Source organism: Rosa chinensis, chromosome 5 (genome assembly GCF_002994745.2).
Source record: "Rosa chinensis cultivar Old Blush chromosome 5, RchiOBHm-V2, whole genome shotgun sequence".
Classification (NCBI taxonomy): domain Eukaryota; kingdom Viridiplantae; phylum Streptophyta; class Magnoliopsida; order Rosales; family Rosaceae; genus Rosa; species Rosa chinensis.
The window spans coordinates 74360767-74375569 of NC_037092.1; the positions used below are offsets into that span (position 1 = coordinate 74360767).

At 44.7% G+C, this 14803-nt stretch overlaps 4 protein-coding genes across 8 annotated transcripts; 1 reads left to right on the top strand and 3 right to left on the bottom strand.

The window, feature by feature from the left end:
• Window positions 1-301: 301 nt before the first annotated feature.
• Window positions 302-3264, bottom strand: LOC121049271. Its single transcript, XM_040505972.1, has 2 exons — window positions 1883-3264; window positions 302-1806 (listed from the first exon to the last, which is right to left on the bottom strand). The coding sequence occupies exons 1-2, from the start codon at window positions 2994-2996 to the stop codon at window positions 302-304; spliced, it is 2619 nt and encodes an 872-aa protein (XP_040361906.1). The 5' UTR covers window positions 2997-3264.
• Window positions 3265-5997: 2733 nt separating this feature from the next.
• On the top strand, window positions 5998-8475 carry LOC112166201. 4 transcript variants are annotated; one of them, XM_040505361.1, is made up of 4 exons: window positions 5998-6158; window positions 6445-7153; window positions 7231-7965; window positions 8054-8475. In XM_040505361.1, exons 2-4 carry the CDS (start codon window positions 6533-6535, stop codon window positions 8150-8152), a joined length of 1455 nt encoding a protein of 484 aa, XP_040361295.1. In that variant the 5' UTR covers window positions 5998-6158; window positions 6445-6532; the 3' UTR covers window positions 8153-8475. The 4 variants fall into 4 exon arrangements, with proteins under 4 accessions (XP_040361295.1, XP_024158742.1, XP_040361296.1 ...); XM_024302974.2 differs by having other exon boundaries at window positions 6001-6158; window positions 6496-7153; XM_040505362.1 differs by having other exon boundaries at window positions 6002-6158; window positions 6543-7153.
• Window positions 8476-11009: 2534 nt separating this feature from the next.
• LOC112167255 (acyl-coenzyme A thioesterase 13-like) lies at window positions 11010-12696 on the bottom strand. 2 transcript variants are annotated; one of them, XM_040506982.1, is made up of 4 exons: window positions 12363-12696; window positions 11627-11836; window positions 11482-11534; window positions 11221-11344 (listed from the first exon to the last, which is right to left on the bottom strand). In XM_040506982.1, exons 1-3 carry the CDS (start codon window positions 12600-12602, stop codon window positions 11514-11516), a joined length of 471 nt encoding a protein of 156 aa, XP_040362916.1. In that variant the 5' UTR covers window positions 12603-12696; the 3' UTR covers window positions 11221-11344; window positions 11482-11513. The 2 variants fall into 2 exon arrangements, with proteins under 2 accessions (XP_024160025.2, XP_040362916.1); XM_024304257.2 differs by lacking the exon at window positions 11482-11534 and having other exon boundaries at window positions 11010-11344; window positions 11696-11836; window positions 12363-12636.
• A 424-nt stretch (window positions 12697-13120) lies between these two features.
• On the bottom strand, window positions 13121-14580 carry LOC112164042. Its single transcript, XM_024300286.2, has 3 exons — window positions 14149-14580; window positions 13903-14043; window positions 13121-13342 (listed from the first exon to the last, which is right to left on the bottom strand). Exons 1-3 carry the CDS (start codon window positions 14338-14340, stop codon window positions 13121-13123), a joined length of 555 nt encoding a protein of 184 aa, XP_024156054.1. The 5' UTR covers window positions 14341-14580.
• Between the last annotated feature and the right edge of the window lie 223 nt (window positions 14581-14803).

Consider the following 14803-nt stretch of genomic DNA (forward strand, 5'->3'; position numbering starts at 1 on the left):
TACCAAGTCTAGCACTGAGGGCAACTGGCAACGCCAGGAATCGTCAGCGGACCACGTCCGCTACGTTGTGCACTTGGACCAATTTTAATTCCTTTAATGTTTCATTGCTTGGCAAAAGAAAAATCTCTAAGTCAAAACTCTAGCGGTACAAACATATCATGACAAACATCAAACTTTGAAATTTCATTTCAGGGCTGAGACTCCCCACCCAAAATTGTTCATTACTTCAAAATGTCGAAACTCAGCCAACAACAACAAAAAAAAAAAAATAAATAAATAAATAAACAACACATGTAGGAGCTCAGCTCTTCGGGTTGGCTTCAACATCTCCACCTTCCGCAGGCGGCTGTGGTTGTGCGCGGCTTGTCTGGTCAGACCCTCTGGCGGTAGGACTTGGAGTCTCTATGGTGCCATCCGGACGAGTGTGTGCCGCCAGGAAACCGGCACGGGACACCTCCGACTGGGTAGGCAGAGGAGTCTGCTGAGAACCATCCGCGGGCTGTGCACCACTTTCCCCGCTTCCCGAGCGAACACCTTCAGGCTGGACAGGAACCGCAGCTTGCACCGACGGAGCATTTTGGACTGGCAGAACAGGTGGCTGGGACGCCTTCGCAAAGTCAATGGCGCCCCTCTGCTTCAGCATCTCCACGTTGGCTAGGGCGCCGGCCTTCGCCGATTCAGTCATCGCCTTTTTGTACTCCGCCGACTGTTTGAATTTCTCCACAGCGGCGACAGCGGCACGGGTCCCTTCGTCCCGCAGGCGAGCTACCTCAGCCTCCAGTTTCGTCACCGCTGCTTGCTTGGCGGCAGACTCCCGCTGCAGGATATCAATTTTTTTCTCCTTAGCGGCCACCCGCTCCTGCAGCAGAGACATGTCTTGTTCCATCCTGGAGATGTGGTTGTTCCGTTCCACGTCCCGCCGGATTGCCACTTCCAACTTGCCGCGAGCATCCGCGGCGTCGCAATCCGCCTTCGTCAGGCGCCGCTCCACATCCGCCAGCCTGTCCTTGGCGTCCCCCAGCTCTCTCTCGAGACCGCTGATCTCGTCCCTGAGCTGCCGCTCAACCCCGGGCTGCTTCTGCGCCGCCATGAACATCTCATGCAGCCCAACCGAAAGGTGACCAAAAGCTGAACTGAAGGGTGACCCGTCAATCGCCGTTGGGCGGGAAATCCCCGCCAGACCACCAAACCCCAGTATCTCGCAGAGGTGGTAGAGAAATCCCCGTTCATTGTCAGTCATGAACTCGGCATAGGCGGCAAACGAGTCCAGGTCACTCGCAGGCGCCTCTTCTGCAGCGGCCACTGGCGCCTTCAGCGGAGCTTGGCGGGCCTTCTTTCGCTGGCGGACCCCGATAACCTCAGCATCATCATCATCCTCCTCCTCGGAGTTATCCTGCCGACGCTTCCGCAACAACCGCGTCTGTCCAGCGGCCGCAGGCCGTGGCCCCCGTTGCTGTTGACCCACCGTGGCGGCAGCCCCCGCCGGCCGCACCACCTTCTGTGGCCCACGTCGCACGTTGGGCACTCTCTCTGTCTGCGGCGCGGCGCCAGACCCCTCCTTTCCACCCCCCACATTGGCACCTGTCTGAGCAACGGGTAGGCCGTCGGCTCCAAGGTGGGAGTGCAGCGGCATTGGCAGCACCACCGGAACCTCGGATGGGCTCACCGCCAGCGTCACCGGGTCTATCACTGTCTTTTGAGCCGCATCCCCTGAGGCATACATGGCCTCCAAAAAGTTGTCAATCTCCGCGCGGTCCATGGCTTTGGCAAAGGCGTCACGGCTCCTAGCGTTACCTGGCGGCGTCTCTAAACAAACAGAAAGCAACTCAGTCAACCACAGGGCCAAATTAACTAAGTGTACAAGGTAGCGAAGATTTCTTACCAACGGCGCGGGTCAATCGTTGATCGACCAACAGCTCCCAACCGGTAAGTAGGCGAAAGTCCAACAAATTGCGATTCCGCCAGCAACCTTGAATGCGCGCCACACGACACTCTTCTTCACGAGTCAGGTTGTAGCGCAAGCCCACTGAAAAACAAGGGTAAACGTTAGCAAGATTCAAGACTAGGCACAACGTAAACCGCCAGCAATATTCAGCGGAGACCGACAAACCACCTCGGATAGGTTGGAACTCTGACTTAATCCTAAACGCCGGTTCCTCGTCATTGGATTCCGCCTGATATTCCCACCCCGTCGTGGCAACGCAAAAGGTGTCCCGCCAATACGACATAGAATCCCTCAGGTTCTCTATCAACTTGGGGGCTCCCTGGCGGCGACTTAGGTTCACTTGACCTCCACAGCCCTGACGCTTCACATACGTCAGCTCATAGAAATGAAGCACCTCCGCCACGGTTGGTCCCTCACAGCCGGACAACCGCCACAGCGAAGTCATCGCCAACATCAATCGCCACATGTTGGGGCAGATTTGCCCAAAGGCTAGGCCGAACTCGCACACCAAGATCTGAAGACTGGGCACGAGCGGTAGTGTCACTCCCTGGCGGAATATTGCCTCATGCACAGCGGCAAACCCCGGGCGAAGAATTGAAGCCTTTTCATCCACCGTCGGTGGACGCAGTTTAACCGCGCCGGGCAACCGAAACATCCGCTTTATCCGGTTGACATTGGCAACGGTCATCCGCCCTCCCGCCTCGTCAATAGGAATCCCATCCGGAAGAACCCATGCCGATTCGGTATCCTCCCCTGTCGCATCTCCCCCGTCAGCGGAGCCACTGGCAGCGCTGTTACTTGCCAACCGCTCCTCACGCTTATTCTGAGCAGCGGCGGCCTCCCTGGCCCTAGAACTCTCGGGGCGCGAAGCACGACCCATTACTATTTCCCAGGGTATGGTTTGTAGCGGCTCGATGTCTAGCGGTTCTGGCAGTGAGGTTCCTGCACGGGCAGACGAACGCAACAAGTCAATAAAATTCCTATCCGCCGCGCTGAATGACACGTCAGACCCGGAATCCTCACTGCTCGAAATCTCTACGACGCTAGCCATCCCAAACCCTAAAACCCAAACCGGTCAGTTTACACAAGATCTAGCCTTTACCTATATTCGTTTAGTGCAAAAACATCAAGGACAATTACCCAGAAAAATACCAAAACAAGAACAAACGCACACTCAACCCAGATTTGACCATCTAGCAAAACCCCAACTCTCTGTCAAACACCATAACCTCCCTCAAATCTCTCTCTACACCCTCAGAGAACACCAAAGAAGCAACATCACACCGTTAACAGAAGTAGCAAAACCCAGAAACCACCATTGCAGATTCAATGAAACAGGAAAAGGATTCGAAATACCAACCTCACGTCGAAGCTGTGGCGTGCAACTCGTCTTCACTGACAGATATTTCGCCCTCTCGAGTCCGACAGCTCCACGCAAACCGGGGAATCTTCTTCGCAATTCACAGACGAACAAGGCTCGAAGGAGGCGACTCAGATTTGAAGATTTTCCAGAAGTGTCGAAACTCGCTGAGTTCCCTCCCTTTTATGTCAACATCAGGCAATCCTGAGCCGTCCGCTAGAAAACGACATCACGTAGCAACCGTACACGTGTCCCACGTCTTCACTAACTCCCCGGATTAACCGAGGCGTCGCCTCGGTTACGAAATCCATCATTACTCGCATTAATGACGAGAAGACGGCTAGGCTGAGGAGACAAGCCTCCAGACGCTAACCCTCTAGGAGTTGGCCACGTGTCAACCGTCGTCTCCTTTAGCTTCCAAGGGAAGTAACCACTTGAGAAGAAAACCCCCAACCAAGTGGAGTCTCCGCTGAGCGAACCCCGCCAGCGGATCTTCACTTGTCATCCTCCAAGCGGAGTCTCCGCTGAGCGAAACCCCGCCAGCGGATCTTCACTTGTCATCCTCCAAGCGGAGTCTCCGCTGAGCGAAACCCCGCCAGCGGATCTTCACTTGTCATTCTCCAAGTGACGGAGTCTCCGCTGAGCGAAACCCCGCCAGCGGATCTTCACTTGTCATCCTCCAAGTGGAGTCTCCGCTGAGCGAAACCCCGCCAGCGGATCTTCACTTGTCATCCTCCAAGTGGAGTCTCCGCTGAGCGAAACCCCGCCAGCGGATCTTCACTTGTCATTCTCCATGTGGAATCTCCGCTGAGCGAAACCCCGCCAGCGGATCTTCACGTGTCATCCTCCAAGTGACGGAGTCTCCGCTGAGCGAAACCCCGCCAGCAGATTTTCTCACTTGTCATCTCCCAGGTGACAGTCCACTGAGCGAAACCCCGCCAGCGGAACTTCTCTTGTCACCATCGAAGTCTCCAACGAAACTTCTCTCGTCATTCGGTAAACGGGGCGTCCTCCGCTACACAGCAAACCGCTAGCGGACCCCCCTTTCTCATCTGACAAGCTGCGTACTTTATTCAGCGCAATACCGCTCAATAAAATACCACCAAGCACGTCTACTTGACGCTGCTTCCTGCTACATCTAGCGGGGGGACTTCCGCCAGCGGCGGATCCCGAGGCCACGCCTCTCTGACAACGCCGCCACGCGGAGTTACGGTCAGAATGTCCCTACGGGACACGGGGACTAGTCAACAGTCTACGACAGCCCTGATCAGGTACGTTGACCCCCGTCACTTGGGTGCTAAGATTGGGCTCGCAACCCAACACCCTCTGCCCCGTGCAGCTCCCCCTCAACAAACAATAATAGCGACCATCCGGAGGTCCATCTTAGCCGGGGAGTGGGGGACTCCCTGGGGGGCCTAGCAGGGGCCCACCCGAAAGGGCACAAAGCGTTTGCTCAGTAAATCCATGGTTGACGACGCACTGACGCTAATTATGCTTCTGCAAAGTCTAGCGGGAGAAACGCTTCAAACCGCCGATCAACTCCCCAACCAAGATTGCCCTCCTTGACTGGGGATTTGGGGGACTTGTACATACATGTGCATTTGCAAGCATAATTAGCTATAATGAGCCACGCTCATTGTACCGCCAGGGGTACCAACGCCCACCATATAAGTGACTGGCATAAAGACAGCTAGCCGGGTTACCGCTTGAGCCCCGGATCAACCCCAAAGCACCGCCGACGCGCCACCACGCGCCGTGTCAAGTTAGCATCAGAAGCTACTGAAACTGGGAACTGAAGCACATCAGTCCCACATCGAAAACAAGGAGAAGATCATCCTCTTCCTCACCTATAAAAGGTCCTCTCCTCTCTCCTCATTAATTACGCATTTTACTACTCATTATTGTTATGCTGCCTATATGCATTGACTGACTTAGGCATCGGAGAGTTGAAGACCGCCCAGCGCGGTCTCCCTCTAACGCCCTGTCTTGTGTTTGGTAGCTAGCAGTAATCCTCAGAGCGGCAGAGTAGCGGTCCGCCTGCCGGACCAGCGTTAGACCAAGGTTTGGCTACCGCCAGACTTTTGAGCATTAACACACACATTACGTCAATATCCTTCAACAACAATCATGCACAACAGAAGGAGAAAATTAAAGAGGATTTCTTGGCTTTTGCTATGTCCTTTTGGAGATGCCATCAACCGGCCACAAGGTATATTTACTTCATTAACTTTAATCTGCAGGTCACAGCAGGACCATAAATTTCATCCTAGTCAAAGAATCCCTTTCCAAAAGCAAAAATGGTGGACCATAACATGCAATTCTGCCTCCCAAAGTGGCTCTTGCTTTCATGATTTACTATTACTACTTTCAGCTGACCCTGTCTTCTCTTGGAGTAGTCTTGTGTTTTCTGTACCATTGTACGTATAGCATTCTTGGAAGTTCAAAGCTCAGCTAACTATATGATTTCATTTATTTTCGACAATTTGTTCAACTTGCAGAAAGAAATTGCAATGTGCTTTGATCACCAAACCCAAACAATAGAGTCCTATATTTTAAGAGAAATCAGAAATCTACAATGCCACAAATTTCTTCTTCGTTAAGTAGTTGCCCTTTTGCAATCAAAAAAGAAAAAGCACTTCCCTTTTGAAAAGCTTAAAGTGGTGTGCGGTGACATGGATGATGGGCCCTTCCAGACTCATGGTCTTCTTCTTTAACTTGAATTGAGGGTGATTCAGAGCATATGGTAGCAAACAAAGATTTATCACTGGGAGTTGCTCACTCTGAAATACTACTACGTTGTAGCCTTTCAGAACTCGAAGCACTGCTGCAAAACAGAACAAATTTTCAATATTGGTAAGCTCCCAAAACAGAACAAGTTTTGTGTATGGTATTTCTCTATTTCTTATAATTGTTTAGACTTTAGAAAGACTCCTGAATTCTGTTTCTGGGTCAACATTCCGTATTTGCATGTGACATTTTATTATTGATTCTACTAGGTGTAGTAGTTTTAGTTTAGGATTTTGGACCCTGAAAAACCATTAGTTTTTCCTGTTTGTTACTTTATTGCGTTTTAGTCTTTATATCTGATGTAAGAACTTTACTTCAAGCTCGATCATCTTCATCGCTTCAATTTAAGCAGGAAACAACATATATTCTTGTACCAATTGCTCATGGAGTTAATTTGAACTAGGAAACAATAACAAAGCTGAATTTACATCTTATCTTCCATGGCTCAAGAAGTATCAGATGCGAGGAATATCAGCTTGAAGGCATTGGTGGACAAGGGAAGAAACAGAGTAATCTTCGTAGAGGCCGATAATGATTTCATTGATGTTCTCTTCAGTTTTTTGACAATACCAATGGGAAAAATTGTCAGGCTTGCTCGCGACCATTCAACAGCACTGGAAATAGGTTGCATAAACAAATTGTATCAGAGTATTGAGAAGCTTGATGTGCAGGTTTTCAGGTCCAATGTATGTAGAGACGTGCTGTTACTTCCGCACTGTGCAGCTAACTGTCATTGCAAGAACCTCAAATTGAAAATTATTGACGATGTGGAGCCAACACGGTTTAAGTGTGATAATTTTGATTATTTCCCTTGGTTAAGTTATTTTGCAAATGTTCCTTGCCCTTCCTGCTCACATACCTTGGGTTCTGAAGTATATCTTTCAGTGGACGATTCTCAAGTTGGAGGGGTATTTGTAAAAGAAGGCGCTAGTGTTATAATTACTGATGATTTACAAGTGCTACCCCAATTAAGTGCAGCTAGCATTTCCCTGTTTACCAAGCTTGGAGCCACGAACAGCAATACCACTGAGGAGCTAACTTTTAATATTGGAGTCGAGCAGGTAATTTTTTAGCATGCCTCATTTTTTTGTTACTACTATACCTGTGCCATGGTTTCTGATGTTAAAGTATTTTCCAGGTTTTGAATTTGCTTGTGAGCTCATTTGTATCCAAAACTCCATTCACTGAAACTCTGCTGAAGCCTAATCCTGTACCAAAATTAGGTTGTGTGAATTCCAGTCAAGGAAAATGTATTGAATCTCAAATGTCGGGGGACTCCATAGACGAGGAAAAAGAAAAAAACATCTCTGTCAAGCTCATAGTGAGTAAATCAAAGAATGTGGTTTGCTATGCAGAAGTACGAGAGGATTTTGTTAATTTGATCTTCAGTTTCTTGACTCTTCCACTTGGGTTTATATTAAAGCAGATGCTGGATTTCCCTTGGAAAGGATGTATTGATCAGTTGTGCAAGGGTGTCCTGGATTTTGATGAGCAATTTTTTAAGTCAAATCACCACAAGGAATTGCTATGCAATCCCAAACTTGTTCCTGGGTTCAGCTTTGAGAACAATCTTTTAGGAATTGAGGAGGCCGTGTACTATAGGTTTTATGATAATAAGTATAAGTGGACTTCTGATAGTTCCATTATCCCTTCTAACCAGTCCTCAGTCGAAGTTAAATTTTTGGATCCCAAATCCCATGGTGATAAAGATAGAAATGCTAGGGGATTCTTAAAAGAACCAGCGATTTTCACAGTAACTGACAATTTGGATGTAAGGCGAGCATCTCCAATCTTTCAACTGTCTGTTCTTAATGATTTGAAGGTACATTTCACTGATATTGAGGACCGAACTGTGCATGTTGGCAAGAACGAGGTGAGTTGAATAAAATTTTCTTTTAAACTCTAATCTAAGCCATTAGCTAGGCTGATCAATTTATTATAAATTGTTATCCACTTTGCAGGCTTTGCGTCTTTTGGTGGCTTCTGTTGTTTCTGACTCAGTTCTAACCAATGCTTTCCTACGGAAGCCACAGGAGCCATCGATTAAGCAAGAGCAATGAGGAGTACTTAAGAAGAGGTGTTGCTTTTGTTGCTACTACCTCTAAGTACGCGTTTTGGTTTTTAAGAACAACTTCAATTTGTAGTGACCTGCATAGTCTGCATATTTAGGGGCGAACTCTTTGGTCATGTTTTCGTTGCGTTACTTTGTGTTGTAAGAATATGTATTTCGCTATTTTGTCGAAACTCGAGAGCTCTCTCTGTGCGTCTCTCTGCTTTCATCAGTACGTAAATATGAACTTGTACTGGCTATTATAACTGAAGACTTGTTAAGTTGTGTTCTAATCGTATCTAAGTACCTTTGTTCCTAGATGGTTCTTGATCAGCTAGCCATGATATGCTCAAAGAAGAAAATCTCTTTTTTTTTTCCTTTTTTTTTTTTTTGAATAAATCTCTTTTCTTTTCAGTCACTTATATATGAGATGCAATTCACCTCTCTCTCTAGAAATAGTGGTGTGGATTGTGTTGTGTTGATTCACAACAAAATATTTCAGACCTTAGAAATAGGACTTGATTCCCATGTGCAAGATCAGTTTGCATCATTCTGAACTTTTAAGTAGGACTTGCTTCTCATGAACAGATCACATTACATCATCCTAAAACAACTTGGCCTTTTTAATTTGTTAAAATTTCCATCTCATTCACTTCCTTCAGTTATTTTGCTCGGTGTTGTTATTCCAGGCTTTGCGTCTGTTGGCGGTGTCTTTTGTTGGTGATTCTGTTCTTACTGATGCCTTCAAAAGGCAGCCCCATGTAAGAAATGAAGAAAGCTTGGTTATCTAATACAAAACAGAACCACCAACATGGATATTGTGTTTTGCACTACCTTCACTGAGGGTTTGGCTTCGGCATGCTTGTAGTTTAAGCCAAATGTTATCCGATGGTGTATTTAAAATGCATGCTTTCTACTGCTTAGCCAGTCACAACCAAGTATTTATCTCTGTTGATTTCACAACAAATATGCACACAATGTGGTATTTTTCAGATTTTGATATGTAAAAAAAAGAAGAAGAAAGGTTTTTTCAAGGCAGCTGCGCGTTCTCTCTCTAAGCACAACTAGGGTTAGGGTTTTCTCACCGTCTGCAGCTTTTTCTCTCAAAAATCAATGGCAATTGATGCAATGGCCGCACGTCGCTGCTTCTCTAGCTCTCGCGGAGGGGAAGAGGCCCATGGACTTGCGTCCGTCCAAGGGATTACGACAACAGGAAGCTTTCATGGTGGGAAAGCTACTCACAGCGAGAGACTACACTCGCCGCTCATTCATGGGGATGTTCTGATCTGCATGGAGGGTGAATGACACTCTTAGGGTTGAGGAAACTGGAGAAGATGATCGAGTTCTCTTCTTTTTTTCGGATCCAACTGACAGAGCTAGGGTTTGGAAAGGAGGACCATGGGGCTTCAATACGGCTCCTATAGCAATTGCAGAGTATGATGGTGTCGGCCAGATCTCGGCGGTGCCATTAAAGATGTCGTCATACTGGATGACGTTATTGGGTGTTCCCCCTGCCTTTCGATCTGAAATGATTATGAGACTCATTGGCAGTACCTGGGGTGATTTCAAAGAATATGATAGAACCGCTTTCTGGCAAAGGGTACTGCGTATAAGAGTTGAGATCGAGTATGCTAAGCCATTGTTATTCAAGCAGCGATTCTGGGTTGAAGATGATGTGTAGTTTCTGGTGAAGTTCAAATATGACAAGGTTTTTGGGCATTGCGGGCGGTGTGGCTTTGTTACCCACGTTGGCCTCCCATGTTCCTGCTCGAAGTTGGAGGAGGTTGCAGGTGTGGTGGCGCAACCATCTGCACTAGCGGTGTTGCGAGATGAGCCAGGAACGAGTTCAAATGCAACTAGGGTTTTGGCAAATAACCAAACCCAAATATTCAAGGCCAAGTTACCTATCACCGTCCCTGATTTCTGTCTTCCTGCGGCACTGGCAGCAGCTCGAAGGGAGAAATGACAGGTGCAGATTTGAGAAATCACATAACCGAGACACCAGTTTAAGCCTATTCTTGGTCAGCGTCAGGCTAGGGATGCTGATGAGGTAACTATTTCTCCTAAAAAACTGAGATTGAGTTTAGCTATTGGCAAAAAGAATTTGGATGCAGTGACTATGGGAATATTGGAGGGGCCAGCTGAACATGTTGAGCAGCAGAAAAGGAAGAGAGGCTGGCCTATTGGAAGCTTGAATAAATTGCCTTATGGTATGGCGGGGAAAGGAAAAAATGGCAAGAATGAGGATGACTCGGGTAAGAAGGTTCCAAGGAAGAGCAGGAAGACCAACTTGATGCCGAGGTTGTTAGCTGCTGAGAAGACTGACGAGGGTACTACCTCCAACCCTAAGGGGAAGGAGATAGTACTTTCCTAGATTCCTATGGTGCCTAGACATCTGGATGAAAGTCTTTTAAAGTAGGAATGATCTCTATGAGCTTTTCTAAGATGTTTCTAGTTTTTGTTTGTACCACAATTGAGTGTTGGCAAATTAGGCTAGATGATTGATTTTTCCTTAGGAAGCGAGTTATTCTTGCTTAATTAGGCTTGCTCTCCAGCAAACGTCCCTTTAGACTTTAATGAGTTTAGTATAGACTTAGATAGAACATTTGGTGTTATACCAGGTTCTTAAATAAGTGCTTGTTAGACTCAGGCCTGTTTCATGACTTTGATTTCTAATAATATCAAATCATTTTCAAAAAAAAAAAAAATGAAATAAATAAAGCATGGTGGGTATTTGTAGGGTTACAGAAGGTTCCTAGTCCAAACTCATTGATGAGGCAATCAAAATAATAGCATTGCAGACTCCTTAGATAATCAATTGCCACAACAACCACAAAAAAAAAAAAAAAGGCTCTTAGATGATCACATATGAATGATTCAGTGGGAAAGATTTAGCTCCATATCAATTGTTCATTTGATCAACAACATTGCCAAATGCCAAGAATCTACATATTTATACAATCTAATAATTAATTACAAGAGTCTAATCTAAATGGGGATCATTCCCCCCAGAGCTTAGAGTTCATTTATAGGTCTGTGTGAGAAAAGGCAGGACTCAGAGTTTGGGAACAAAATTTGAACGAAACAATGAATGTCGACCTTCAGCTATAATCTCCCCAGTTGCTTTGTTTTTCAGCACCACTATTGTTCCAAAATAACGTCCTCTTTGTCCTAACCTCTTTGAGGTGATCTCTAATTCATCCTGCAATTCGACACCAAGAGATGTAGCTGTTACAGGTTTCTTTGGAAAGTCCAATAACATAACAACGTATAGACATCATAAGTATCCCATATATAGCAGCAAAAATCAAATCCAAATGCAGACCATATGCTAATTACCGTGAACATGACAATTGAGGCAAATCCCACTACTACAAGATAATAACCAAAGTCTGGAACAAAGTTCGAAGATCAAGAGATATCAGAATGCTAATTCCAAGAGAATTACTACTAATCCAGGAAAGGTTGTTATATAAGTACATACATGTATGACAATGACCAACTCAGAGGCTGAAATGGACCATATGGGGATATTAAGAGGAAAGCTGCTTACATCGATCTTTGCCTTTGACATATACGAGATGGACATGTCTATTGAAACATTCATAGGGCGACCGAGACAATAAACTGTAGAATTACCAACTACATCAACAAGGTTTGCAATTGCACCAGTGGCAAAATTTCCAGCTCTGTCCTGCAATAAACCTTATAACTTTAACCGGAGTCTTGAAGAGGTCTAATAATTAGCACTTCAACATAGTTACATTAGTCATTTAGTTCAACCAATACGAGATGATCCAAAGCTTAGACACACGCATTATCCACATAATAACATCCAAAGCTTGGCTTGTTATAATTAACGGGTGATTCCCCTTTGTACAATCATTGTTATGAATAAGAAATTTTTTTTTGTATGAAATTTAAAAAAAAAATTTCGACACACGTAAGGAAAATATAAATACGAACTAAAGTTACTAAGCAAAACAACACTAAACTTCAAACAACGTAATCGAGTAGTGAAATGACCTCAAAGAACCTGTCTTTCCCTTCATTTTTGAGCATCTTGAGTTTTCTTTCCACCGAAATTTGGGGATGAAATTTAAATGTTAAACAACCTCTTATTTTAGAAAACCCAGAAATAAAAACTGTCCAAAAAGAAAAAGAAAAGATCCAAAGAAACTTGGGAAGCGAGTGAGAGATGTAGAGAGTAGGAGACTCACGGTGAGGCGGGGAGGGACCTTAAAAGAACAAACGACGAGTCCGGGTTCGACTCGGTCGACTCGGATGCCTCGAAGAGCGAAGACCTCGTAGAACTCGACCCCGGCTCGTTGAGCTGCAATGTCGAGTTGCGATACGGCCTCTGAGTCGTGATCGGTCAGATCCAGGTACTCCTTGGCCATCTGCATATTGTGGGATCCGTCCCTGATCGACTCACTCACTCCGACGTGAAAGAAGGGCATGCTGCCTCGAACTAACTCTCTGTACGTCAATTTAACGATCGACGGAAATGTGGGCCTGATGGGCTCCAAATGTTTCCGTCATGGGCTGCGAATAAGCGCAGGATGTTTTTTTTTTTTCGGCCCCTTCTTCCTTGCTTAATTTAAGTGCAATAATGAATCTTTTAAGTGCAATAATGGATCTTTTAAGTGCAAACACCCTCCTCTTGAAGGCTTGATTTTGTGTTCTGCCTTTGGGTTGTTTTATTCTTTGTAAGTTGATTTTCGGTTTGTTTTAGGCTTGTTGTCTCTGTTTAGTTCGTTTAGGCAGAGAATTCTTATTTTGTTCCTTATGTTCTTCTAATAATCTTGATTTTCTAAAAAAAAAAAAAAATGTTTCCTCCTAGCAAGGGAAATGGATGATGCAGGCAATATGTGCCTCACACCAACAGTAACACTTATCTAAAGACTTTTTTAAGGCAATTGTGATATGAATTACACACAAGTTAGGCCATTAATTTAGGATACAAATTACATACAAGTTAGGCGCCACCACTAGAAACCATGTCAAAGAAAGAAAAAGAAAAAAAATAATCGATGTCTCCATAACATCTATTCAGCCATGTGTATGAGAACGAAACAAGGAATGTCGACCCTCTGAAATAATCCTTCCGGTTACCTTGTTTCTTAGAAGAACTATTATTCCAGAGTAACCTCCTTTTTGTCCTAACTCCTAACAACCTTGAAGTTATCTCTAACTCATCCTGCAATTTCACAACAACAAAAATCTAACACATTAGAAATTCAAAGTCTTGAGAAGCATTCAATCTCTATTTATTAATGTTATGAAAGTCGCTAAGCGGTAATTGTACGGTGGGAAAGGGGCCTAGCACCTAGAAACTTAGGTAGGCATGTAGGTTGATGTTTATTTTATTTTATTTTATTTTAATTTTACTGTTATTACACAACACAAAAATCAGTGCAATTAAATATATATATATATATATATATATATTTAGCACTATAATTAATTGAAAATAATCAAATATAGGAAAAAAGTTAAACATATAAATATATAATGAGTACTTAGAAATAAAAAGTCATTTATTCAAAAAAAGAAATAAAAAGTCATAGCTTTTTAATATTAAGGAATAAATATTTTGAACATTTTTATAAACCCGTCTCACTTAGGCACTGTCCAGATTAATTGAGACGGCTCACCGCAATTTATATGGGGCATAGTAGCCGCCCACAGACTAAAATGTTCTCCGCATTATTCAATACTTGAAAAATGTCGAATTTGAGTAGAAGGAAGAATGCTTACATCAAGCTTTGCCGTAGACAAATACGATATGGACACCTCCATCGTGACATTCATAGGTGCACCGGAAACATAAACCACGCAACTACCAACTACATCAACCAGGTTTGCAATTGCACCACTTGCAAAATTTCCATCTCTATCCTGCAAAAACAAACCAAAACAACACCAAAATCTCAAAAAGTTTCCCCAAAAGGCCAAAACACTAACTCCAAGTAAACTTTCAATAGATCTATGTTTCACACTTACAAGGAGTCGTAGAGGGACCTTGAAAGTACACACAACCAGCCCTGGTTCGACTCGGTCGACTCGGATGCCTCTTAGAGCCAAATGATCATAGATGGTTGCCTCACCGAGCCGGAATTCTGGTAAGGCCAGTCCCGACACAGTCTCCGACTCTTGCTCGCTCAGCTCCAAAAACTTCTTTGCCTCGTTCTCCATGTTGACTTTCTCACGTTCTTCTTCTTCTTCCTTCAGATTCGTATCTATGGACAGACACTCACTCCAACGTGTTAGTAGTAAGGAAGAAATCAATGACCGCTGAATGTTACTAATATATATAGTAGCAGTACCGAGAATGCAGCCCCTGCTTTGTTAATAGTCTTTCTAAAAAATCATCTCACAAATTGAAATATAATTAAATAAATATCAAAGATCAAGTGAATTGCCAGTGCATAACGTACAACGTGGTACCCTTTATGATTTTAAATGAGATTATGAGCTGAGCATGGATGAGGATTGGCTGTTGTACTTTGAAATCAGATTAAACTAAATTGGATCCTGACCCAAAAATGTGGATGAAATTATCTCCTCACTGCTTAAGTATTTATTAAGCAATAACTTGTGTGCGCCTTGATTGTCTTTCATTTGAAACCATAACCATAAAAATGTGTCTGTAAAATTG